The 27819-nt window shown below is 40.0% G+C and overlaps 1 protein-coding gene across 5 annotated transcripts in view; it reads right to left on the reverse strand.

The window, feature by feature from the left end:
- PRKCD (protein kinase C delta) overlaps nt 1-27819 on the reverse strand; it is a 2080121-nt gene that overhangs the window by 683605 nt on the left and 1368697 nt on the right. For 3 of the 5 annotated variants that reach the window (XM_044078172.1, XM_044078171.1, XM_044078175.1), the window contains 2 exons: nt 12669-12686; nt 12270-12363 (listed from right to left, as the gene is read on the reverse strand). In XM_044078172.1, the coding sequence (XP_043934107.1) occupies nt 12270-12363; nt 12669-12686 (112 nt within the window). The remainder of the gene's footprint in view (nt 1-12269; nt 12364-12668; nt 12687-27819) is intronic. The other 2 variants (XM_044078174.1, XM_044078173.1) reach the window with 1 other exon arrangement.

Below are 27819 nucleotides of genomic sequence, written 5' to 3' on the forward strand. Positions count from 1 at the left end.
CTTTTCTCCTTCTCTCTTTCTTCTTGTTCTTAAGAAATGTAGTCACTGCAATGTAAAAAGGCCTGGTTAAAAAGAACACAACAAAAGAAAAAATAATGTGTTTTTTCTCATTCTTGCATAGGGGAATGACTGGAGTAAGGACCTTAGGTTGATTTAATAACAAGTTTTAAGAGAAAGCAAGAAAATGAAAAAGAATACTGAATATTTGCTTTTTTTCTAGCAAATGAATACATGCTTAGTAGCAACTCTGTATCTGGCCCTCATGACTCCACAGAAACAATCTGATAAAGATAAACTGACTGTCTAGTTCTCATGTCTCCATTGAGACAATTTGATAATGAGAAAATGGCTGTCTGGTTCTCATATCTCCATAGAGACAATCTGATAAAGAGAACTTGGCTACGGTCCGGTGGAGAGTGATTGGCTGGGGAAAAAAAGAAAAGGGAAAATGGCTAGGAGATAATGTTCTCTGAAAGGATTCAGGAGATTTCCCAGCTGGGAGAACTATAAAGATAAAGCAACAGTTAGCTCATAGTAGAAGCACAGGCTGCACATGCATCTTAGCATGGATAACCTTTCTTTTAGGTTAACTCGTCTGTAAGTGTGGCTATCAGTTTGGTACAGATGTTCTTATTAGGAGGGTAAAACTTCAACATTTGATTATGCACACAGTTTTTGTGATAGTAATAAATTAATAGGTTTTAGGGGGGTATCGGGGGGGTTGTTTGGTTTCTTTCTTTTCTTTTTCTGTTTGAGGGCTTTCAGTAAAACAAAAATATTTGTAGGATGTGACATGGACTCAAATGGATATGACAAGAAACGACTATATAAAAGATCAACCTGCCAAACACTGTATGCATGTAAAACAAAAGATGAAACTAGACATGTAACAAAAAAGTGTTATACATAAAAAGTAGGAACAATAACTTTTAATACAATGATGTTTTCTGTAACATAGTTAAATGTCATTGGTCTCACAAAAAAGAAAGAACACTGAACTATATTAAAAATGTACAGTGCAAGTAGCTACGCTACAGGAGACACTCTTGGAAAGAACTTGAACATGTGAATTTGATAAAGAAAGGTTTTCAGAATTGTTATTCAGTGGAACATTTGGGACAAATGAAAAGAGAAGTACTTATATTACTTGCAAGAGGAGCTCCAATCGTGACAGAAGAGGATAAAAAAATAATAATGGCAGATTTGTAGTGCTAAGGGGCTACTGGCAAGGGAGGAGGATTACATTAGCATGTATTTATACTCCACGTAAAACTGCTGTAATGGAGCTTAAGAAAATTCTGGGAGAAATAATCAGTTTTCAGGAAGGAATATTACTTAAAGGTGGGGACTGGAATTTGACTTGCAGCAGTGAAGATTTGTCTGGCGGTCCCAAAAGGAAAAGTATAACAAAGGAGGGTAAATTTTTGAAGAGATTTCTGAAAATATTTGGTAAGGAAGATGTGAATTCAGTGATAGGAGTTTGGTGTGAATTTACATATTACTCCCTAACATATAAAAAACTGGGCTAGGCTAGACAGAATGTACATTTCACAGGAATATGTGCATTTAATTGAAGGTCTTGATACACACACCGAATAACTATTTCAGATCATGCCCCAATAATAACTAAAATAAAAACACAGGGTAATGAAATAAAAATGAGAAACTGGCATTTTCCCACCTATCTGTTGAAAAGAGGAATTTAAGGGATGGGTAGTGGAGATTATTCAGGAGCTATTCAAGTGAATAGAAATTACTTCTGAAAATACAGTTAGGGAGTGGGATAAAATTAAGATGGAGCTTAAAAATAGGGTGGAAATAAAAGAAAGAGCTATGGTTGAGAAATAATAATTATTTAGAAGGACTCACAAATGTTAAAAGTATTGCAGAATAGGGGGAATCTCACAGAACAAGAAGAGGATCGACTACAGAATGCTAAGCAGAAAATAAGGGATTACCGCAATAATGTACACAAGTTTAGAAAGATTGCTGTTAACAACTGTTTTTTGATAGTAACACTAGAGCACAAAAACTTTTAGCACAACGACTCAGGCAATAGAAACTATGTGGGGCATGCAATACGTACTGTGAGCTACAGTGTGTAACAGTAGATAGGTAAGAGTTCTAATCTCACAGTAGCCAACTCAGTGCATCCAATTCAAGTGCAACTTGGACAATTAGATGGGAAACCAGAAATTCATCCCTGGTTTGGCACCTATGTCTCTAATGGACACAGGTAACCTGTAAATGGTTAATTTCATAGGCCTATATTTACACTTATCAAGGGTATCAGTACTTGTCAGAGATTTTGGATCCAAGGCTAGGCTTAAAAAGGTCCTTGTGGACATTAGCCTAGTAAACACCTATGAACAGAAAGTAGAAAGGACTGTCGCCAAGCTTAGGAAGTCTAAAACAAGGAAGATAACAAGAGATCCTGTAGAGATATTACAAATATTTCAGAAATTCTATGAAAGTCTGTATAAAGCAGAGAAATATGGAAATCAAGAAAAGATACCAATGGAAATGTTTATGCAAAAATTAAATATGCCAAGGTTAGAGGTAGATGAGGCTCAATTACTAATAGTTAGGATAGGAGGAGACGAGATAAAAATTGTGAGGTATAGCCAATCTACAGGAAAGGCCCCAGGAATAGATGGTATTTCTGGGGAAGTTTAGAAGCTAGGAGGGAAAAACTGATACAGATCTGAAATGGTTTTGTTTAACAGTATTTTAAGAGGAGGAGAAGTACCAACATCCTGGAAGAAAGCTGTGGTAGCTGTAATACCTAAGGAGGGTAAAGATCCATCAGATCCAGCTTCATGCAGGCCCATTTCAATACTAAACCATGATTATGAAGTGTTTATGTCTATAACAGCTAAAAGAATGGCAAAGGTAATGCTAAAATTGATAGATATAGATCAGTGTGGTTTTGTGGAGAGGAGACAAACATTTGACAAGATTAACAGAACACTGATGATCCACAGGGAAGCAGAATGTAAGAACATACCATTGTTATCGGTGGGTCTTGATGCAGAGAAAGCATTTGATAGAGTAAGCTGTGACTTTATGAGCAGGGCAATGGAAGCATTTGCATTTCCTGAAAAAATTACAAGATTAATTAGGAAGATATATGAGGGATGGTATGCGAGAATTAAAGTGGGTGGAGTCCTCTCAGATCATTTCTGCTTGAGCAGAGGAACCATGCAGGGGTGACCTCTTTTCCCTTGGTTATTTGCATTATATTTAGAACCACTGGCAAAGAAAATAAGGGACTCAGAAATTCAAGGATACAATTAGTATGCTAGTCAAGAAATGCTGGCTCTATTTGCAGACATTATTTTATACCTGACAAAACCAGAAAGAGACATTACAGTGTTGTGGAACATTTTGAGACAGTTTAAGATCTTTTCAGGATACAAAAATTAATGATGCTAAAACAAAGCCAATAGCAGTAAATTATGTACCCACTTATGAATTGGTTCAGCAATATCCATATTGATGGGGACAAGATAAAATGAAGTATTTAGGAGTATGGATTAAAATGATTCTGGTTTGGCAGTTAAGGAAATATGGGAAGAGGCTGAAAAAAGATAATACAAAAACTGAGAAAATGGCAGCTATATGGATATAGACAGCAAAATACAAGCAGTTAAAATGTTTTAGTCCCATTACTCTCATATACAGGTCAGACATTTTTATCAACCAGAGGAGAAGTTGTGGGCAGCAATTAATAAAGAGCTGAAGGACTTTATCTGGAAGGGGAAGATAGGCAAGAGTCAAGTGAGATAAGCTGATTCTTCCAGTAGAACAGGGCAGATTGGGATTACCCGATTTGAAGGGGTATTTCACAGATACACAGTTAAAACTCCTATACATAGCCCAAGCAGAAAACTGTAATTCAAAATGCAAAGGGATGATGATGAAATGGGGGGGGGGCTCAATAAACAAAAAGAGACTGGGATTTTGGATACAGGCCCTTAAGGAGAATAACAATAGTCATCCAGAATATTACATCTATAAAGTTGCAGAAAATATCCTGATAACTAAGCCAACATGGGAATGAAGAAAGTAGATTCTGTGAAAGGGATAATTGCAATTAGGGATACAGACAATAGCCAAGAAGGGGCTGGAATTTATTGGAGAAAACTGGCAAAGGAAAGTACAGTTGTGTACACTTACCATAAATGTAGATGTTCAAGTGTCTTCAGTGTTGCAGTCATCACATTTGGGTTATCCCTGCTGGAGTAGCCCTCGGCTGGCCTGAATACCAGAGACTTAGTATTTCTGCGTCAGTTGCTGTAGCTTGATGACTGACATCAGGTCATCAGGGGTATAAAGGAAGGCAGCCAATGCTGTTACATCAGTTTTTCTTGCCCTAACCAGTCAGGAGCTCCTAAAGTAGGAGGTCAGACTCTGGTGGCAGGACCCAATCAGTGGGAAAAAAAATAAAATACCAATATGTCTCTTCTAAGGAAAGGAGATTAACAAGGAAGAAATGTAACAAAAGGGAAAAAGGGGGAAGGAGGGAGAGGAACCAGGACTGCAACAGTGAAGACACTCGAAAATCTACATTTATGGTAAGTGTACACAACAGTACTATGTTCTTCAGGTTTCACTGTTGCAGTCATCACATTTGGGTAGATTCCAAAAGCTGAGGAAATGGGTGGAGGCAGTCAAGGAAGCTAGGGGCTGGCTAGCATGCCCTGCAAGACTGCAAAGCCTGCCCTGGATTTAGAAAAGAGAGGCATGTGGTAATGTTTGGTAAAGGTGTGAACAAATGTCCAGGTGGCAGCCTCCAGGATGTCCCTGGTGGGGACCACTCTGAGGAATGCTGCAGAGGTGGAAGCTGCTCTGGTGGAGTGGGTGCTAACCCCCTTGGGGGGAGGCTCGCCATGCTGCTTGTAGCAGAAATGGATGCAGTGTGCTATCCATTTGGAAATAGTTTGCTTGAAGATGGCTTTGCCCTCTGCCCCAGAAGCAAAGCTAACTAGCAGTTGGTCAGATTTTCTGAAGGGATTAGTCCTGTCCGGGTAGTATCTGAGCTGTCTGTGCACATCTAGAGAGTGCAAAATCCTTCCCCCCTTGTTTTGAGGGTTAGGAAAGAAGGTGGGCAAATGGATGGATTGGCTGAGAGCCACACTGGATACTACCTTCGGAATGAAGGATGGATTAGTTCTGAGGGAAACCCTGTCTGCGTGGAAGATGATGAAGGGTTCCACTGCCATGAGTGCTTGCAGTTCAGAGACTCTTCTGACTAAAGTGATGGCCAGGATGAAGGCTGTTTTCCAGGAGAGAAATTTTAGCTCTGCAGAAGAAGCTGGTTCAAAAGGAAGCAGGGTGAGTTTTTCTAAGACAAAGTTAAGGTCCCAAGCTGGTGTTGGTGCCCTTCTGGGGGACCTCAAGTTGTTAGCCCCTCTGAGGAACTGCTTGATCAGAAGGTGTGGAAAAAAAGAGGCTGCTCAGTGGGAAAATGAATGGAAATAGCAGAGGCATGGATTTTTATAGAGGAGAAAGAGATCACTGTGTAGTGGGTTCAGCTAAGTAGTCCAGGATGAGAGGGGTGGAGGGTGTGCTGTATTGGCTCCCTTAGCCTGGAACCAGGTGCAGAACCTTTTCCATTTATCTGCACAAGACTTTCTGGTGTTAGGGCGTCTGGCTTCTCGGATGACATCCAGAACCTGTTTACAGAGGAGGGCAGATTGGTCAGGGGTCAGGTTATAAGCCAAGCTGCCAAAATGAGTGTCTGCAAATGGGGGTGCATGAATTCCCCTGCTCTCTGATTAGGAGGTTGGGAACCTGAGGAAGATTCCATGGGGGCAGTGGGGACAGGCTGTGCAGCAAGGGGTACCAGTGCTGTCTGGGCCAGACTGGAACTATGAGAATGGTCCTTGGTTTTTCCTCCCTTATTTTGATCAATACCTTGGGAATGAGAGGTAGGGGAGGAAAGGCATAGACCGAGAGGTTTACACAGGGAAAGGATAGGGCATCTACTTTCCATGCCATGCAGTAATGCTCCCTGGTGCAGAATTTGTCGAGCTGATGGTTGGTGTGGGAGGCAAAGAGGTTGACCTCCTGGGTTCCCCATTTCTGAGTTATTAGTAAGAAGCTGTTTCTGTTGAGCTGCCACTCATGGGAGTCCAACAGTTTTCTGCTTAATTGGTCTGCCAGGGAGTTGAGAGAGCCTGGCAAGCATTGTGCCAACAGGTGTAGATGGATGGAAGAGGCTGTGAACCAAAGGGTCATGACCAGCCTGTACAGCAGGTAGGAGTGAGTCCCTCCCTGCTTGTTGATGTACCACATCACTGTGGTGTTGTCTGTTTTGGAGACAGAAAGGGTTTGAAAGCTATCAAGGCCTGCTGCACAGCCATCATCTCTTTTAGATTAATGTGCAGGGAGAGTTGTTGGGGGTTCTATTGACCCTGTATGCACCTGCCGTCCAGGTGTGCACCACAAGCATAGTCCGATGCATCTGTGGTGAGGGTCTCAGCAGTGGGGGGGTGGGGATAAGGGCAGTCCCTTGTTGTGGGAGCAGGCTGTTGCCCACCAAAGAAATTCCTCCCTCAGGCAAGGAATAATAGGTAAAAGAGTTTCCAGATCTTGAGAGTGTTGACACCAAAGGCTCTTTAAGTAACACTGAAGTTTTCTCAATCAGTCTGGCATATGGAATAAGGAGTATGCAAGATGCCATGAATCCCAGGGCTTGCAGGATTTCCCTTGCAGAAAGATGGGACCTGGTGGTCAGCTGAGAGAAGTAAGCTGAATTTTGTTTCTGTGGTGTTAGACATGTCATTTGGGATGCTGTGTCCAGACTTGCTCTCAGGAAGATTATCCTTTTGGTGGGTACCTGTTTGGATTTCTTTTTGTTGATTGTGTACTCTAAGGAGGTTAGTAGGTCCTTTTCAATGGTCAGGTCTTTGGGCAGCTTTTCCTGACTGTCTGCCTGAATAAGGCAGTCATCTAAGTAAGGATAAATTTGAATATTTCTTTGTCTGCAAAAAGCAATGGCTGGAGCCAGGCATTTTGTGAAAACTCTGGAAGCAGTAGATAAGCCAAAGGGAAGTGCAGAGAACTGAAAGTGCTGCGATCCTGCCTTGAAGCGAAGATATTTTCTGCAGGACTTTCTGACGGGACTGTGGAGGTAGGCCACTTTTAGGTCCAGGGTGACTAGCCAAGAGTCCTTGGACAACATGGGTAGCAGCTGTTGGAGGGTGAGCATTTTGAATTTTGGGGTCACCAGGAAGGTGTTTAGAATGGACCGATCAAGGATGGTGCTCCATGTGCCCTCTTTTCTGGGAACCAGGAAAAAGTCTGGAGTAGAAGCCTTGGCCTATCTGTTCGGCAGGAATGTGTTCTACTACTCCTAAGAAAAGCAAGGTATGGATTTGCTTTTGAGCCTCTGCCCACTGATTTAGTGGAAGATCTGGGAACCCTTTGGGGGACTGAAGGGTGTGGATGGAGAATTTGTACCCCTGAGACACAATGTTCAAAACCCATTGGTCGTTGGTAATTTTGGCCCAGGTGCTTGAGTGAAAGGAGAGTTTTCCTCCTAGGGGCATGTGATGGTGGGCAGTGATGAGTTAGGGAGGGGGTGAGTCATTGTGAGTTTTTGCCATAAGGGGGTGGCTTACAACTCCCTGGTTTTGAAGTGGAGGCAGTCCACTGCTTAGATCTCTGCAACCCATGGTACTGCTGTCTTGGAGGCCTGTTTCCACGGGGCCTAGCCTGGCTCTGTTTACTAGGTGCAGGAAAGGACCAGTGTTTGGAAAGAAAATGCCTGCTGAACCTACAGTGCTGTACCTGTAAGAAATCTTCACAGTCTGCATAGTTTTTGCTTTCTCTTCCATCTTTGTTAACACCTCTTCTGCTTTAGTACCAAATAAGTTATCTTTTTGCAAGGGTGCATCCAACAATTTTGATTTGACATGGTCTGGCCAGGGTTGTTCCTTAAGCCATGCATGTCTTCTAATGACAGATCCAGTGACGGCTGCCCTGAAAGAAGCTTCTAGAGAGTCAAAACCGCAGTGCAAAGTGTGCTTAGTTACTTCAGCAGCAGTGTGCAATGATTCCTGTAAATCTTTAGATTCTGTCCATGTAGGAAAGGAGGAAATTTTTTGTTTAAGGCGTTTCAAGGTATGTTGCTGATACTTAAGCAAATGGAACTGAAAATTGAGTGCCCTGATAGGAAGAGTAGCTGTGCAGGTGTATATTTTTTTATCCCATCTATCCAGTGCTCTGGAATCCCTGTCTGAAAGGGTGGGATTCTTAGCTGAAGTAGCTTTAACCCCTTTTGGGCCTTGAGTAATGACCTCAGGGTCCACTGTTGGGTTTTTAGATTTGTGAGAGTCAGGGACTCTGTAATACCCATCTGGCTTTCTGGGAGCAGGAGGGAGGGTGTCTGGTGTCAAGATGGATTCAAGGAAGACATCATCTACCACCTCTAGGACTGGGAGGTGACTAAGGGCCTGTGCTGTGGAAGGTCCAGGAACTCTCTGAGTCTATTTTTAGACTGTGGGTAGTCTTGACTCTCCCATTTGAAATGCTCTCTTAAAGTACGCAGGGTTTCCCCAAAGGGAAATCCTCTGGGGGAGAGGCTGAAGGAATAGATTCCTCTGCATCAGAATCCTCATATGTAGACAGGGGCAGCATGACTTCATAGTCAGATGCATCAGATTCATCTGACTGTTGTTCGGACAAAACGTCTGGAGACAGATCTCTTTTTCTTTTTGAGGGAGTGGCTCGGCTTCCCCTAATTAGCATGATAAGGTCCTCTGCCATTCTAAGCATTTGTGACTGAGGCAAGGGAGCAGGTGCCAAAGAACGGCTGGAAGGTAGTTTCTTGGGGATGGTTCGACCCCTGGGCCTAAGGAACTTGGTTGGTTTAGAAAGAATGGAAGCCGTGAAAGAAGGCATTGGTTCATGTCTGGATTCGGTGATGTGAAGGACTTTCTTGGAAGCCGGTGCCTGCACAGCGGCTCTGGACCCATCCAAGGTAGAGACAACCACAGGATCCTTAGACAAAGAAGAGTTCTGCGGCATATCGGACTCCGAAAGGGTCTTGGTAGAGGCCTGCAAATTAAATGAAGTGGGCATCAGGGGCTGCAAAAGCAACTCACTAAATTCCGGAGGACCAACGACCAGCTTGGCGGTAACGTTGTAGGAAGGTTTAGTTCTGTGCAGTCTCTCTCTCTTTTTATCTTTACATTTTTTTGGAAGGTCTGCTGTCGGATGGCTTATGGAAGCCATATTCAAGGACTGTAAATGGAAATATCTCTCTACAAAAAGGGCCCGACGACAAATAGTTCTGGCTTTAAAGCACAGAACCGACAATGAGGGATATCGTGGTCTAGGCCTAGACAAGTGATGCAGTAGGAATGGAAGTCCCGGTGTGGTATCTGCTTTCCACAGGAGAGACAATTATTAACTTTTTCTGACATCGGTTAGTGCAAGAAAAAAGGATCCCCAATGGGGTACTTGGCTTTCGAAGACTTCAACTTCAATTCGGAAATGAAACTCAGGTAGCAGCCGACCGGCACTCATGCGAACTGCTTCTGCTTCAGGCTCCACAACATGAAAGATTGATGTAATGGCGTCTGCTGCCTTCCTTTATACCCCTGAAGACCTTACGTCAGTCTTTAAGCGACAGCAACCAATGCAGAAATACTAAGTCTCTTGTATTCAGGCTGGTCGAGGGCTACCCCAGCAGAGATAACCCAAATGTGATGACTGCAACAGTGAAACACGTAGAACATCAAGATATTGTGATCAAATAACTAGACAGGGAAAGATGATAGAATGGCCAGACGTCGTCAATTTATTTGGACTACAGGTTAGAGATTGCCTTCCCTATCAAAGATTGAGATCACAGTATAGGCAAAGAGAAAGAAATAGGGGGGGGGTCCTAAATGAATGCCAGCACTGGTAGAGATTTTAGTAGATTCTAGAACAAATGCTGCCATTAAAAAAGGAATAATTAGTAATGCATATAAAATAATGCATAACTATAAGAATCAATCATAGTGCATATAAAATAATGCATGACAACTATAAGAATCAATCAGAGGAGGTTAGAAAGGATTGGGAAAAGACACTGGATAAGCAATTCACAAAGAAACAATGGTAGGATATATGTATGTCTCCCAAATATGCAAAAAATATTTTTTATATTTCAAGTAGATTCTAAAGAATTTTTCCTCAAGGAGACAGCAAATGGAGGTGTGATGGGGAAAAAAGATGTAATTGGGAACATATTTTCCAGGAGCATGGTGAGTTGGTGGACTTTAAGGGTTCCTTGTGGGATGGTGTGAAGAGGGAGATGATTTTTTCTGAGCTATGATACAGAATCAGAGTTTCTTAGGCATGGTAAGGCCACGCCTGTGTCTAATTATGGTGGCTGCTAAAAAAGCAATTACTAGAAAATGGAAATCGACATCTAAACCAACTATATTAGAAGTAGTAAATACATTAACAGAAATGAAACAACTGGAATTGAGATCTGTAGAAAAGGGTAGGAGCAAACTAAATAGGAAAAATGGGAATTGTGGGAATAAGACAAACGAGAGAAATGAGCTTTAAAAAAGGCACAGCTTAAATGAGCTATGTAATGTTTGACTGAAAATGATTGGTTAGATTGTAAGTGATGTATAATGTTTGCAACTGGGAGTGTGTCAGTATGGTTTGTGATGTAAAATGCTTGCAACTAGGATTTTTTTGGTGTAGTTTGTTCTCATTTATATAAATCTATGATTTCCTATGCTGTAAGTGATGGTTTAATAAAGATCTTTCTTGTTTAAAAAAGGGCTTAGGAACTGAATAATTTATATCATGTTGCTTAGGTTATATGATATATAGCAATATATATAAATTATCATGTTTGTAAATGTGAACATGTTAATACAGTTTGATTACTTTTATATAAATGTAAATTTGCTCTTGTCACAAATAATAATTCAATAAAGGTGTTTAAAAAAATAAACAGAACAAATGTTTCAGATTGAAACCATTACAGGTTATATGGTTACTGTAATACCATTTTGTACATTTAGACAGCGTTTCATATCACTGGTGCACCAACAGCCAACTCAGATCCCCTTGCTATTACGACTGACAACAGAGAGGGATCTGCCTGCCACAGGGTTTTTATACTTATTTGTCCAATATTCTTGTTAGAATGGTCCGTTTTCTTTAGGGTGAGTGGCTGGGAACTGACACTAATGAGGCACACTCAAAAGTGTAAATGAAAAGCTTGGATAATTGACAGAATAAATGTTGGCCTTGGCTCTTCCAAGCTATGGAACTGTGTAGAATAAAGTATTTTTTGCTGAAAAATCTTTAAATACTCTAATGTCATTGAGTGGTGACTTTATGAAGTTTGCTTAGAAAAGGCATTGCAAATTTTAGTATTTTGGGAAACTATCTTCCACAGACAAGTGATGTTTCCCAAGAACGTCAAGGATCACAAAAAAACAACAAATAGTTAAAATATGACAAAACACAATTCCAAATAGCAAAATGGCAACAGAAAAAGGGTGAAACATGAGGTACTTATTAATCCTTTAGACAGCCTGGAAAACTTTTACAAGGAACTTTAAGTCAAAAGTCCACAACCATTTAAGTATACATTGATGAATCTTATCCGGGTACCTACCACTCTTCATCTTTATGCCTATGTCATGCCCTGCAGAAACTGTAATTTTTTTTTCCATCTTTGAACAACTTCACTTGGGATAGGTGAGCATTTTAACATCCTGCCACCCCCCAAACATACACTCTCCTTTCCCCAATTGTAAACATCAAATAGAGTTGACTAAGGCATAGTGAAAATAATTATGCAAATTTCATATGGTATCAGATGCCTCCCTTAAATCTCTTGATAAACAGTAAGAACTCTTGTTTCTAAAATACTTTTACTAAAAGCTAGTGAGGGGAAATTTGCACCCATGCTTGGGTAATACTTTATTTATCTCATGGAAGTCTCAGGAACAGACTTCTCGGAACTTAACTCATAATGTATTCCAAAAAAGCCAAATCTTTCATACATTCTAACTCTACAAGAACTGCACAATAAAGATACAAACCATTTAACTACCAGAAAATTAAGTCAATATTAAGAGTTCTAACTTTACCAGAGAGAGAGCAGCATTATAAATTCAAATTCATCAAAGGTCCATTAACATTTCACTACTTTTCTAGAACAAGTAAACCAAAGTTAAGGTATAACATATAAGTGAAACTAAAATAATATTCATATGTTTTTTTCTACATATAATTACCAGTAGAATCCGTGTCAGGCGGTGAAGGAAATTTAGAGAAGTCCTGGTAAACACCTACATCACTTAGATTGGTGTCTGATCGTCTGGTAGATTTCTGTGAATACATGTTATGAGTTAGCAAATCCAGACATACCCTGACAGTGCAAAATGTACATTTAAACACAGCAAACAGATTTTCAATGCAGGACAGTACAGTAGAGGCACAACCATATATAGTAAGACCGCAGGATCATAATTTCAAACTCCCCCAAGTGAAACCTAGGGTAGACCAAAATAAGACCCTTTCTCCAGCTTGCAATGGTTGCTTTTATGCAGTACAGCTTTGCCACTTTCAGTCATAAGCACTAGTTAAAGCACATTTAACATGAAGCTAAGACACAGAGTGAAACATATTCTTACCCCCATAAGACTGTTTTTCTATATTAAAAGAAAAAAGAAAAAAAAGAAAAATTGCTGTCATGCTGTACAATCTGGAATAAAAGAAAGGTAACAAATTAAAGTAAATGACACAGCAGTAATGATAATTCCAACATTAACAATTTCTTAAACCTAGCATCTCTGTTCAAGGACTCATTTTCCATTCACGTTGTGGAAGTTACCATACAACACTAAATTTCTATAGCTGCAACATACATATTTTGCTATGTCACACAGTTGTTACTACTCTACTGAATAAGTATGGTCAGGAATAACTGCAAATTCTGCAGTTCATGGTACACTTCACACTGCTCTGGGTATTCTGTTTTAATTGAGAAATGATATCATACAGTAGCTTCACTATGAGACAATATGCAATGATTTCGTCCCATGAGTATACCTCAGAGTACAGTGATCTTACTGTCTATTTTAAACAGCAGATTTTGTTGCTTACAGTTACATGTTTCAGTTTGATAACAAAAAGAAAAAAAAAGATGTGGCAACTAAACATAAATGGGTCTATATCATATGAGCAAATCGCACAAATTGCGAATGCTCATAATATCGTAAGTACTGGACCTGGAAGTGCTTTTTCTGAGATCACGGTACAGTGAAGAATGGGATATTTGCCCTTTCCTCACTTAGTGCGATCTCAGAGTTGGAATATATATTTAGCGGGGGATGTGGGCCCTACAATAGGAAGTTTGAGATCTGGTACGTTCGATATTATGAGCATTCGCAATTTGCGCGATTCGCTATAGACCCATATAAATACATCAGCCATTATTGTAAGCAAATGATTTAAATGAACCCCCCCCCCCCAAATGCATCAATATGCAAGACTGGGTCTAAATGCTATGATGCAATGCCAACTTGCTAGTGAAGGATTTAGGTTTTTAGTTTAGCTTACACTAATCCAAATTTTGAAACAGATTTATTCCATCACAGTGCCATCCAAGAGAATAACTTAATATCCTCAGTCTACTTAACGTTATATGGATACTGTGGAATCCGTGTGAGCTTTAATAACTCTATTATTTATGACAGATGTTTAATTTTATAGTGCTAAAATCATCTATGAAGAAAAGACTTAGTACATTATATTTAGATCATTGCAAACACAACTTTTTTTTCCCATATAATTGCTACCATCCAACAAAACTTGTCCTACGGGAACCTCAGGTCTGTTGAAGCTTTCCCAAAGGTAATCGGCACGTGTATTTGAAACATGGATCTATGGTTAAATATAAAACTTCATTCCACTGACAGAATTTAAATAAGTAAATTCAAACACAACATACATCATGAAAACAGCTATGAATACTCTAATACTAAAAAAAAAAAAACAAATATAACTCACACATACCACATAAACAACAAACTGCATGCCAACACCAACATTAAACAATGTTAAAAAAATAATAAAGTTGAAACTCAAAACAGCATGATAATATCAAAGTTTATCAGTTGCTAAAAATTGTCAAACATACCTCTTCAAAATTAGAATACTCATCTTCCATGAAAGAAACTCCAGACAAAATCCATAAACACACATCACTGATACCATGACAAAAATCCATTACTGATAAAAGGGACACCTCACATGCTAGAAACAAAAGATTACACAACTAGTACTGCATTAAGTAGTACAACAAATATTCCTGCTTCCTTCAAAGATTATTTATTTATTTACATTTGTTGACTGGGAGTGCCCGACTAGACGTAGGTTCATTTTCAATGGAGGCCAGGGGAGAAAAGCTCCACAGTTAAAATATACAGACAGTAGTTACATTGGATTTACATAGCAATTAACAATTTAATCAACATAGCAATTCACAATTACAAACATAGTTACAGATGAAGAACATAGTACATCAGTAGACAACTAGAATCTTTAACATCTGCGAAGTACATAACAGACATTAACAACTGTTACAATAAGAAGTTCCTACTGTGTAAGTAGTTAGTCTTATGAGCATCCGAGCTTGCTATAATCAAGGTAGTTAGTGGGGTGGAAAGAAATGTAGTGGGTGGATGATATTACAGGGGAGTTGCAATGGCATAGCCAGCATGTTTTTAGGTGCGCTTTTAGTAAAGTTTTGAAGTGGGTGCATGATGGTATGCAGGTAATTGTGGGTGGGAGGGAGTTCCATAATTTGGCCATGGTGAAAGAGAATAGTGCTTCTCCAGCAGAGTTATTAGCTTTAGTGACCTGTAAGTGATTTTTGTTGCTGGATCTTTGTGGTCTGGTGGTGCGATAGGGTTGGAGTAGATTCTGGAGGGATGGAACTTTTAGTGGATGGTTTACTAGTTTGTGGACAGTGTGAGTTGATACCAATGAAGGCGGTGAGGGAGTTCAAGCCAGCCCAGTTCAGCAAGTGAGAGATAGTGTTGACTATGGTAGGATGCCCCCGTGGCGAATTTGGAGATTTTGTTGTAGCAGGTCTCTAGCTTGTTTAGATCGCATTGCCTTAGGTTGGTATAAATTGGAAAGGCATAAAGTATGGTGGAGATAAGGTGGGAATTTGCTACTGAAATCTTTGCTGCTTTGGTGAGAAGTTGATTATTTCTGTATAACACTCCTATTTTTTTGTGGACTTTTTTTATGGTCATGGATATGTGAATGCCAAATTTTAGTTTCTTGTCTATTTCCACTCCTAGCAATTTGGCGTGTTCTGTTGGGCATATAGTGGTGTTGTCTTTTGCTGTGATGTAAAAGTGAGAGTTGTTTTGAGTATGTTTGGTGGGTTGGAAGATGAGTAGTTTAGTTTTGTTTGGGTTGAGTATTAATTGGGCATCGGATAACCAAGTTTCAACAGAGGAAATGGCTTCCTGTGTGACTTTTTGCAGTTTGGGTAGGGACTGGGCTGAGCAGATGATGGTTGAGTCATCTGCATATTGTATGAGTGTGCCATGTTTGGTGGCAGAGGCTAGATTATTGGTGAAAATAGAGAAGAGTAGGGGTCCAAGGATGGATCCTTGGGGAACCCCTATAGAGACAGGTAGTTGGGGAGATATGTCATTCTGCCATACAACGGATTGTTGGTGGTCAGACAGGTAACTCTGAAACCAGTTGGTGACTGATTAAGAGAAGGACAGGTTACTGAGGATAGAAATGAGTTGTTTGTGTAAGACCATGTCAAATGCTTTAGGTAGGTCTAAGAAAGTAGCAGAGGAGAGATAGCCATTGTTTTATGCTGAAGGATAGTGTTAGTAAAGGAGAGTAAGGCAGTGGTGGTACTATGGTTTGGTCAGAAACCATGCTGAGTATTGGAAAGGAGGTTGTTAGTAAGGAGGTAGTCTGAGACCTGAGAGTGAATGCATCTCTCTAGTATTTTGGAGAGTGGAGAGAGAGAATAGCTATGGGGCAGTAATTGGTTAGTTCTGTGGAGGGGCCGCCTTTGTGGAGGGGAATTATATGTGATACTTTCCATAGTGTAGGAATGTAACTTTCTGACAGAGAACGGTTAATCAAGATGGATACTGGGTAGGCTAGAGCATCAGTTGCGATTTGTAGGTATTCATTTGGGAGGTTGTCTGCTGCTAATTTGGTGGGCTTAAGTTTAGTTAAGAGTTTTTTTATGTTAGAGGTAGGAACAGGAGAAAAAGAGAAGACAGTTGGGAGATTACTAGTTGAAGGTGTGGGTTGGGGGGTTGATGAAAGATGAAACCGAAACTCAAATGAAATACACAATATTAAAATAAAGAAAAACAATCCACTTAAAATAACATCAGATAAAAAAATAAAATACAAAATCAAGACTTACAAGTAGGGTTTTGTCTCTAAACCTCCTTCCACACATCTTCTAACTCCACAGTTAAACAACAATGGCCAAACAGAAAAACATAGTCACACAACTTTAGTTAATGTAACACGGGTTGATTAAAGATGAACTCAAATAAACAAGTCACAGATTTAAACTCCACACAACTTTGTCTGACAAAACCTGACAGAATAACGTGTGTGACTTCCCATACAATGTCCTGAGAAGTGATACAGTTTAAGTTATATTGAAAGACAAGCCAGCTATGTGAACATCTTTAAGGTCTCCACAAGTGTTCACCAGGATTTATAAGAAGCAAAACTTGGAAATGCACAGCAAGGAGGAAAGAGCTGTATGGGAATCATGTAACTTCAGGACATGGATATCATCTGTCAGGAAATGAGTGTGTCTATCAGCAAATCCAGAGATCAGGGTCTCTATCAGGAAATCCAGTTACAGTAAGTACTTGAAAGGTATTTTGAATCATTCTGATAGCTAAAATATTCCTGAAGTATGTTTCCTACAATATTTACTGTTTCACCTGGATCTCATACCTGCCATCAAATGTAGTGTAAAAAATAAATCACTGTTATAGCTTATGCTTGTATGTGTGCATTGTGGGGTTGGGGGTTGAAGTGCATCTGTGCATATAACAGCAACAAGCTGGCCAGAATTTGTTTTACTTTTCATCACAGTCAAACATCAGCAATGCAGACCGTTATTAGCTACCTTTGGTAGTCTTTGCAGGATGTTTCAGAAGGGAACACATTGTTGGCATACCTCTCAACCATACCGAATTACTCGTTTTTTTACGGATTTTTGAGGCAAAATAATGGGGGTGCCACGATTCCCGAGTGGCCCCCTTTAATTCCTGATTACTTTCAATATTTATTTTTTCTTTTCTTTTCTTTTTTTAAAGTTCCTGTTGATGTCATCACGCAATGCATGCTGGAGCACGCATATGCGTAATGATGTTATTTCGTGAAGCAGAAAGCCCTCCCGCCTATCTGAAAATTTGAATTGGGAAGGAAATGGTCTGGAGTACTCAATAGCAGAGCAGTGAGAGGAGCTTTCAGAGCTGTTCAGTGTTTCACTATTTACAATTTACTATTTATTCTGTCAACCTGACCCAAGTACATGATGTACTTCAAGTTCTACACTGTAGACTGCAGAGTCTGTTCAGTCCACCCAGCTCTCACCCGTGTTCCACAGACCGCGATCACTCAGTCCCAGTCCCACCAGCCAGGATTCAGGAATTTACTTTCTCTGGCGGCTCAACTACATCTCCTCTGGCACAAGGTAAGCAAAACAGAAAAAAGCACCTTATTGTTTTGCGTAATACAAACTGCATTATCTGCCGACTCCAAGTGCCAACAGTCTAGCAGTGCAAAAAGCAAACTATTGATTTTGCCATGTATTCACGTAATAAAGTAAAAAAAAAAAAACATCCGTAGGATTAATGGTATACCGCCAGCAGCAACAATAAGTAGAAAAGTAAAACAAACAGCGAATAACAACGTAAAAAATAAACCGTTTATTTTTATGTTGCTATGTAGCGGTTATCCACTGTTTGTTTTACGTTTAACCTACTGATTTTAGCCATCAGTTCACACAGAAGGGGAAGCAAATGGTTACATTATCTAAGATGTGAATTCCTTTACAGAAGGTGGTAGAGGTAGCAGGTTGCTACGTATTGATTCAGATTATGTTAAGGAAGTTCAAGGAGTATGTCAGCACTTGGCTGTTTTTATGTAAGGAGATTAGGTGCACGGTTCACATGCTCTCCATTCTTTGATGGATTTATATGTTCAAAACACAAAGTGAGGCTGTTACTTGAACCGTGACCTGGCACAACACAAGGGGCTTACTATGTTTTTTTTATGAATGATTTTTATCAGCTGTATTGGATGGAACATTTGGTTGAGATTTTAAATATGCTAAATAAAAGTAAAGTGAGGGGCATCTTAAGATAACTTTTACAATGATTAAGTTATCATGCTTTCACAAGTGGTCTTTGTATAAACAAGGTGAACTGGGAACTGTGGTTAATAGTGGAATCCTGTGGACAAATGCACTATCTTCCAAAGTGAGACAAGTGTGTGAATTTCAATGATGTAGCATACACTTTGATGTTTTTGTCTTGTAAACATGCAAGATGAAATTCAGATGTTTCTGGTGAATGTTGCTTGTTTTGAGGAAGATTAAAGAAAACATCAGAGTGGATGTGAAAACTAAATACAGCCTCAGTTCTTTTCAGGAGCTGTGAGTGCAACTTTGTAGCATGTTCACTTTTATAAGTGTAAGAAAGTGAAGTACTCAAGAGATGTGTACTATATTTTAACTATACCACTGGATTATTTTAGGTTATGTGGTTGGGATGGTGTTTCTTATGCAGGGGGGGGGGTTATACTCTGCAGAACCACTGACTCTATTAAAGTGCCAAGTCCCAAATGGGAAAAATGCTTAGTTAATAAGCAATTGTTGTGTTTAATAAGCAATCATCATAGTTAGTTTTTTACACAAGTTTTAAGTTTGATGTAGTATCAAATGTTAATATAAATAAAATACTATTGTTCTAGTTATAGTTCGTGTTTAATATTTTGTCTGTTCTTCAATTTTCTTTTGAATGTTGGTATCCCCCAATTCCATTGGAGTGGGTGGGGTTGCATAATTATGTATGCAAATGTTATGTTAATCAGGGTACAGATTTGTACCTATTTTTCATGGGCCTTTGTCCAAATTTTTGATGTTTCCAGGTTGAGAGTTATGACTGTTGGTACAATGGCACAGTAAGTAATGTTATCTCACAGCACTCATCTCCCTGCCTGAATTTCTGGCTGTGGCTCCATTTGTGTGGAATTTGCATGTCCTCCTTTCTCTGTGTGGGATTTATTCAGGTGCTCTGGTTTCCTCCAGTAGCTCAAAGACATACTGAAGGTGAACTGATGTTCTTCCAATCTGCCTGTAAAAATGATGCTGTGTGTGTGTGTCCTATGAAAGACATGGCTTCTCAGGAACAGTGACACTATACATGTATAATAGATATATCAGAACACACACACACATACACACACACACACACACACACACACACATATATATTTCTAGCTATATATCTATTCATATACATATATAGACTTAAGCTTATCAAATGGCACTAATATTGATGTTCATAATGTTGACACCAAATGATCAACATTTTGCATGCTGACACGCTATAAGTATGCGCTGAGAATGAATCTTGGTGAATGGAAAAACTTTTAAACACAAAAACAAAACAATGCTTTTTATAGAGGGTGCAAACCTCCCTCCATCCCACATTCCCTGCTAATTATATATACTAACTCCGAGATTGCACAATTCTTGGGGAAAGTACAAATCTGCCAACTTCAACAATCATTCAATCTGCTACTTCTGTCGACAGGAGTCGACCAAGTTGTGTCAACCAAACAGATTTCAACCAAAGCACTGTTCAACAGAAGTAGCGGAATACACACACACATATATATGTGTATGGTTACACTTCAAATTCTCAAACTACTGAAATATCGAACTTCAGCAGCTCGAGACCGAAGAGACGAAAGTGCAGAGTGCCGAATGCGGAAATGTCGAATCTGTGGTTGTGGAGGCTCGTACGTGACGTGAGATTCCCTGTGTTCGTAATGTGCGGTCTGGTATGTCGATGTGGCTGGAGATTCAGGTAAGTGATGTTTTAGTAGGGATTTTAGTGTGTGTGAGTGTGTTTGGAGTTTTAAGGTGTGGGTTAGGGTAGGTAGTTAAGATTGTGAGTGTGTAAGTGTTGAGAGTGGTGGTATTTGTATGTACATCATGTGTGTTTGTGCTGGGGGAGTGTACAATGTGTAGTGGTGTTTTTTGTGTCTTTGTGTTTTTAGTGTGACCTCGGAGTTAGTATATAAGTAGCGGGGGTGTGGGGGGCACAGCTCCCACATGGGTGCAGGGGGGCTTGCCCCCAGCTTATCTGTACGGTCTGCACGTATGTTTGTTTTGTTGTGTTGGTTTGTAGTGTAAGGAAGAAGATGTATGTGTGATTTTTTTGTGCGTGGAGTGTGTATGTGGGCAGTCATGATTTTAAATTTCGTGCTTTTCAGGTTTTGAAGTTTTCGGCTTTATAGTCTCGAGATACTGAATTTCGATATTCCAGTATTTCAGGATTGTAAAGTAAAAGAGTGTGTGTGTGTGTGTGTGTGTGTACATATATATATATATATATATATATATATATTAGGATAATGACCACAAGGGCCTTGTTAAACCTATCCATGCATCACAAATTTCTGACAAGTTCTGGTACCCTTGATAAGTGTAAGCAAGGGCTTGGGAGGTGAAACATTTACAGGCTGCCTATGTCCATTAGAGACACAGGTGTCAAACTAGGGATGAATTTTCTGTTCCCCATCCAGTTGCCCAAGTTACGCTTGAATTGGGTTAGGGAAGAACTCAGCTTCACATGGACAGGAAGTTTTTTCCAGAGAAGGGGTAGTCTCTGGGATACATACCTGTCTCTCCAGCAGGTCCTATTTATATGCCTATTGCCACTCCTTTAGTTTGCAAAAAATATTGATTCTTAAAAGAGAAGACATTATTGTTCAAAATCAACTCTAGTAACATAGCACACTTCATTATATTATCATTAGGGAATCCTTTGCTCGTTAAAAATAGCCTGACAAAATCCAGTTCAACATGATTTGGAATACTAGTGAACAGGGTCTTAACATCTAATGTTGCAAGCAAGACACCTGATTTATAATCACTGGAGAAAACATATTCAGATAAACTATCTAAAAATGTTGCGCATCTCTGATGACCATTTCAGTAGCATCAACTACCTTATTCAGTTGTTTCTCAACAAAGATAGAAAGGGATTCCATTAACCATCCTCTACTTGAGACTAGGTCTCAATGGTGGGTCATTTATGTTTTTATGAACTTTCGATAAACTCCTAAATGTAGGTATGCAGGGTGTCTCTATCAAAAAATACTTATATAAGTGAGTTCCCTCTACGTCATGCTTCCTTTCAGCTGCAGTGTCCATTGATTGGTTGAAAGGAGGAGAAGGAACATCATTCTTGTATTTTATAGGTTCCTTGGGCCAAGAAAACATGTCCCTTTTGGAAATAGGAACAGTCACGCTCATGTTTTTTCTTTTTTTGCAGCAGCAGCTTGTTTTCTAACAAGGTTATATTACATTTTAAATCAATGAAAAACTTCTCATACTTCACTCGAGACAATGCTGCAGCAATATCTTGTTGTATACTCATTGCCTGTGTGGCCAGTTCAGTTTCCAACTTCATAAAGTGTTCAATGAGTAACCTCATGTAGCTAAAACTTGTCTCTAAGTGTGTTTTATTATGTCTGAAGAAGCAATCCTTTGAACGCGAAAGTGCTAACGTTCTGTAATAAGGTGTTTTGCTGTGCCTATCGTACTGTCACCCTGTGAGTTTGCTTACACATTTCAAATCTATACTAAACCGTTCTCTTCCAACATAAGTCAACCTAGCAGTTTAACAGCCACCTTTTTCAATCTTATCTACTATCCAACAATTTTACCTAATATCTCCACCCTCCTCAAACTTCACCTACTACTTTTTACCTTGTTCTACTCTACTCCCTCCATTATCTAGTTGTCTGGCTCTCCCATCTTTTCTCATCTGTGATCAGCACCTTGTCATCCATATCGATATTTTAATCTATCAAAACACTCACCCAGTTTCCCTTCATTTGTAATACATCTAATGCTCACCATCCTCCATGACTGACATAGTGACTCATTTTTCTGCTACCTAGCAAACGTGCTCCTTCTCTGTCTACTCCTCTACTCCTTCAGCTATCTTACCTCACCATCCTACAGGACACCAATCTCACCTAATTTACTAACCCACACTATACATGACAATGGCCAGTCTTACACCTTTACAACTGCTTCAAGGTAAAATATAAAGTCCAGTAATAACAGACCCAAGCTTCCACTAGTCTACTCACACTTCAAAAATATATTCTTATGTGGTGATATACACTCCAACCCTGGGAAAGATCTCTTTTCTATACCACCTTTCTTGCCGCTCTTATTGTCTTGCCCTTAACCCATTAAGCTGTTTAGGTCATGGTTGCAATTTGGCTCCCAGATAACAACAAAGTATAATAACTTAAAACTGTATAGTTTATCAGATGAGGAGCTGAAAACACAACTGGAAGTGGTGAAAATGTTCTCATAGGTTCATAGGTTAGTACTAGGCTATCGGCCCTAGGGCCTATACAAGCCTAGCCATAACAATTCCTTGGATATTTCTTCCCACAATATTTACTTCCCTGGACCCCTGTCTAGCAGGGTGACTGACGTGATCCCTGGGGTGAATTTCCTATCTCCCATCCAATCGTCAAGGTTCCTTTTGAAGAGGGCCAAGGAGGCGCTCTGGTTGACATGTATGGGCAGTCTATTCCACAGTATGGGGAGTCTCTGGGTCAGGAACCTATATCCCTCCAGCATGTTTTGTTCATTGTGATGACAAGGTTTAGATCCCTGGAGCGTGTGGCTCTGAGGGATTGGGATTTCTTTAAGTGGAGCATGTCCAACAGCTCAGGGTTTGACATGGCCTTGTATGTTAAGCAGAGATCACCCCTGAGGACACGATATGTGACAGAGTATAGCTGGAGATTTTTCAGATGTCGGTATAGGGCATCTGCTTTAGGCCTGTGATTCTTTTAGTGTGGTATTTCTGCGGTCTTTCCAGCTGTTGCAGAAGTCTTGTGAGGTGCATACCAAATGGGGCGTTGTACTCTATAATGGGTCTAATGAGGGACAAGTACAGTGGGACAATGACCTCCTGTTTTCTGGATGAAAAGCCCTTAGTGATGAGGTGTGCCATATAGAAGGATTTCCTGACTGTTGTGGCGATGTGGTTACCGAAGGTGAGACCACTGTCCACCTGTGTCCCTAAGTCTCTCATCACACTTTTGATATTTAGTGTACTGCCACCTATGTGGTAATTCATGGGTACATGGTTTTTCCCAAAGGGGATAACTATACATTTCTTGGCATTAAGCTTGAGCCCATGGCTCTGGTACCAAGCATCTGTTTCTGTAAGACCCTTTTGTAGAATATCCACATAATTTGGGGATTCAATAACGGCTCCTAGCTTGCAGTCATTTGCGAACCTTGTTAGCCAGAGATGCCTAGTGTGGGCCTGTACTTCAGAGAAGTAGATGCCAAACAAGAGCGGTCCCAGGACAGAACCCTGAGGTACTCTACTTGTCACTTGTCTGGAGCTGGATTTGGAGTCGGCTACTTTTACAGTCTGGGTTCTCTCAGTAAGCCAGCTGGAAACCCATCGAGTGATGTAGGGATTTATGCCCAGCTTAGTAAGTTTATATACGATTCCAGAGTGGGGGATGGTGTTGAAGGCCTTGGCGAGGTCCAAATAGGCTGTGTGGACCGCCTTACCCTTGTCCACAGCTCTGGAGACTGATGCAAAGAAGTCAATCAGGTTCAGGAGATAAGATTGTCCTTTCAGGAACCCAAACTGGGTGGGGTCCAGTGTTTGAAGGTTGCCAATGTCTTTGTTTATAAGGTCCATGATAATGCGTTCCAAGCCCTTGCATATCAGGCTCGTCAAACTGATGGGACGGTAGTTCCCGGGATCCAAGGTGGATCCCCTCTTGTGGAATGGGATAACTGTAGTTGTGCGCCACTCAGTGGGCATGAGGCCTGAGGTGAGGCTATGATTAAACATGACACTTAGGTGAGGTGCCTGTTCATTTTGTAGTTCATGTAGTACACAGCCAGGGATGTCATCTGGTCCCATGGATGCTGTATTCTTAGCTTTGGAGAGTGTGGTTTCTACCTGTGTGGCCGTGATTACTGGAATTTGGCAACCGTTTGGTATTGAGATGGGACCTTTAGGGGATGAGAAGGGGGTGAAGTTGGCACTAAATCGATTTGCCAGGATATTGGCAATATCCTTGTAATCAGTATATTTAATGCCATTCTGTTGTAACTCAGATATCTGAGCATTGCCATTTAGATTCTTGACATAACTATAGAATGCCTTGTGGTTGTCTTTGGAATCTTTGGCAATTTTATTTTCGTGACTAGCTTTGGAGGATTTTATGAGGGATCTCAGCTTCTTACTGAGGCTGGTAAGGGAGTTTTTTGCATCCTGGGATTTTCTTCTTTTCTGCAACAGTTTCTTTCTTCTGTTGTACAGTTTGTTTATGACAGGGAACCAGCAGATTCGCTTCCTTTTTTTGGAGGATAGCGTCTTGGTTCTATTTGGGATGGCACGATTCATACACGAGTGGATGTGCTTGTACAGTGCCTTAGTGTAGGATTCAGCAGTCGAACTTTCAGCTCCCATCTGCACGGGTGTCATGAAGTTTGTCACTTCTGACTTGCATGAAGTTGGCTATGGAGGTTTCCTTACTGGGGGTGGGGGTGGGATGTGGATGTCAAGGGTGATTTGCTTATGGTCAGACCTGACCAATGAGGGGGTGACCACTGGTGTGGGAGCATCTATCGCCCATGTTGGTAATGACCAGGTCTAAGATATTTGAGCCCCTAGTGGGACAATGGATTAGTTGATCCAGGGCGTTGGAATTCATGAATTCCAAGAACCATTGGGAAAAAGTGTTGGTACCTGAGTAGTTTTCCCAGTTAATGGCAGGGTAGTTGAAATCACCCAGTATTAGGGTGTTTGGTTGTATCTTAATATTTTGCAGTATGTTTAGAAAGGTGTAGTGAGAATCTTGGGGTATGGTGTGGGATCTGTAGCACACTACAATTTGGACTGCAGTCTTACCTAGTGTTAGTTGCACCTGGAGAATTTCATTTCTGATGCTATAAGAATGTCATTTGGTCTTGATTAATGTGCAAAAGCTTCATTTAAAGCAAAAAAGCTGCAAAACCAAGAAAATATCAGTCTGGGACAGGAGTGTAATATAAAGCAACTTAAGCAAGAGGGAGTGTATAAATATTTGGGAACTGATGAAGGATAGACAATAAATCATGAACAGATGTGAACAAAACTCAGTATGGAATATTTTAGAAGAAAAAGTTAAAAGTGGAAATAGTCCTGAGATCTAGGAACAAAGTCCAAGCTATAAACCAATTTGTTCATCCTATTCTAATTTATAGTTTTGGGATGACTGACTGGCCCCAAAAGGTACTGGATCAAATGGACAGGAAAAGATGAAAAATGCTTTATGCTTATCAAATGATATATAAACATCAGTGTATACCAAGATTATATATTCCCCATTCTAAAGGGGATATGGGACTTCTAGAAATTGATTACATATCTAGATCTGCATTTGTAGAACTGCATACATATTTGCTGACCTAACCAGATCTAAACATAGTGGCAGTTTTGAAACATTCTCTACTATATAGACCTGCCGACTGTCCCTCCCTGTCCACCCTCCTATCCCTATACAAACCCTCACAATCCCCCCATAGCACTGACCAACTGCTACTTGACACCTACAGGCTAACAAAACAATAGGCAGATTACTTTATAAATGTTCTATATTTCAAACCTGGAACAAACTCCCAACCAATACACGTTCTATTCAATCCTAATTTCATTTTAAAAGAGAACTGAAGAACTAACTTGCTAACTCTCCCTCCTGCACCTGTCACCACCCGACCTAACACATACTCACCCAATTGTTAGAACATAACAATTTTCCTCTCCTTGCTTTAATATAACTTTCATAAACACTTGTACTGTAGTCCCTCAGCTCTGCTACAGAGCAATACTATACTTAAATCTCATCCTTCTATTCCTTACCTACAATACTTCCTACCCCCGACTCTTCTCATACCAGGCTTTCACTCTCTTGGCTCCCCCTAAATTTTCCTCCTCACTCCTCTACTTCAACGCTTTTATTTATTACTCCTCTTTCTTCCTCTTAAACATCTTTAATGACTAAACCGAGTTGGTAAAGAGCTTTTTTTTTCTGATGCCCTATTTGTAAATCTTCCTTTTTTACTACAGTTCTTCACCTCTTCTACTTTTTAGCTATTGTTTTTGCTGAATTTTATGTTCTGTTAATTTTCTACTTCCACATGAATGCATGTTTGATATGTACCCATATTCATTTTTGGCATGAATGCATGTAGTTATGCATACAAATTCACATTACTTGTAATGTAAACTTTGTTAGTTATTTTTTGTTGTGGAGCTTTTCTCCTCGGGTCTCCACTGAAAATGGGCCACCTGCCCAGAGGACTAGCCCAGTTAACAAAAGACAAATATATAATTAAATGAATGAATAGGACAAATCTAAGAGTACTTCCCTGTTTAGTTTAGCAGAAGCAGAAACCAAACCAGAGGTAGACAAAACCGAGGCAGCAACTGAATATGCCTAAAAACAAAAGAAAGAATACAAGAAGAATCAGATGAGAAGGCAAGAAATGTGGAAAAGGCATAAATATAGTTTTGAGTACAGAAAACTCCTGGAACAACCTCGCTTTGATCAGGATCTAATGCAGCAATGGTCAAGTAGAGGTGAATTTAAACAAAAACATGCAGCCCAGGATAGTAGACTATATACACTTTGGTTTACAAACTCCATTGAACATGCGAGAGAAACAGACAAATGCACGTTCTGTGAAAAATAATTGGAAACAGTCATACATCTTGTTGCTGGGTGTGATACACTAATGGTAGAGGGCCTGTATACTGAACAGCATAATGCTGTGGGAAGACTATTGCAGTGGGGATTGTGCAAACATTAAAATATTGAAGTAGCTGAGAAGCACTGGAAACATGAGTCACAAAGTTTTACAGAAAATGATGAAGTTTACATCACGTGGATTACCCACTGTCAACAGTCCAAAAATAGATGAAAGAAAACCAGATATAGTAGTCCATGAAAAGAAGGCAAAAGTAGCATTAATCATTGAAATTGAGACATCCAGTGATTACAGTGTCTTATGTACAGAGAGACTCAAAAGTTATAAAATACCATGATTTGCAGGCAGAAACAAGGACGATGTGGAAGGATACCCAAACAGCTCCAATACTAGTAGGAGCAATGCGCTTCATAAAAAAGGAATTTACAGTTGTATTAAGACATGCTAATGATACATGTTAACTCTGTATGAATTGCAGGAGGAGTACATTCTTGGCACATTGCGTGGGCTGCAAAGATCACTTCTGACTACCACCAAAGATTGAAACAATTTCACGAACTTTTAATCATACTTTGCTTAGGAATGGGGTCCATTCCCGTCATGGTATCAGTAACCCAAAAGACTTGGAAAAATTAAAGCCTAGGTACATAAGGTAGTAGTTAAACAAAATGAAGTAAAGGATTTAATAATGTCACAGCATGATGAAACAATTGTCTTTT

Source organism: Protopterus annectens, chromosome 7.part0 (genome assembly GCF_019279795.1).
Source record: "Protopterus annectens isolate FY-2018-M chromosome 7.part0, PAN1.0, whole genome shotgun sequence".
Lineage (NCBI taxonomy): Eukaryota > Metazoa > Chordata > Ceratodontiformes > Protopteridae > Protopterus > Protopterus annectens.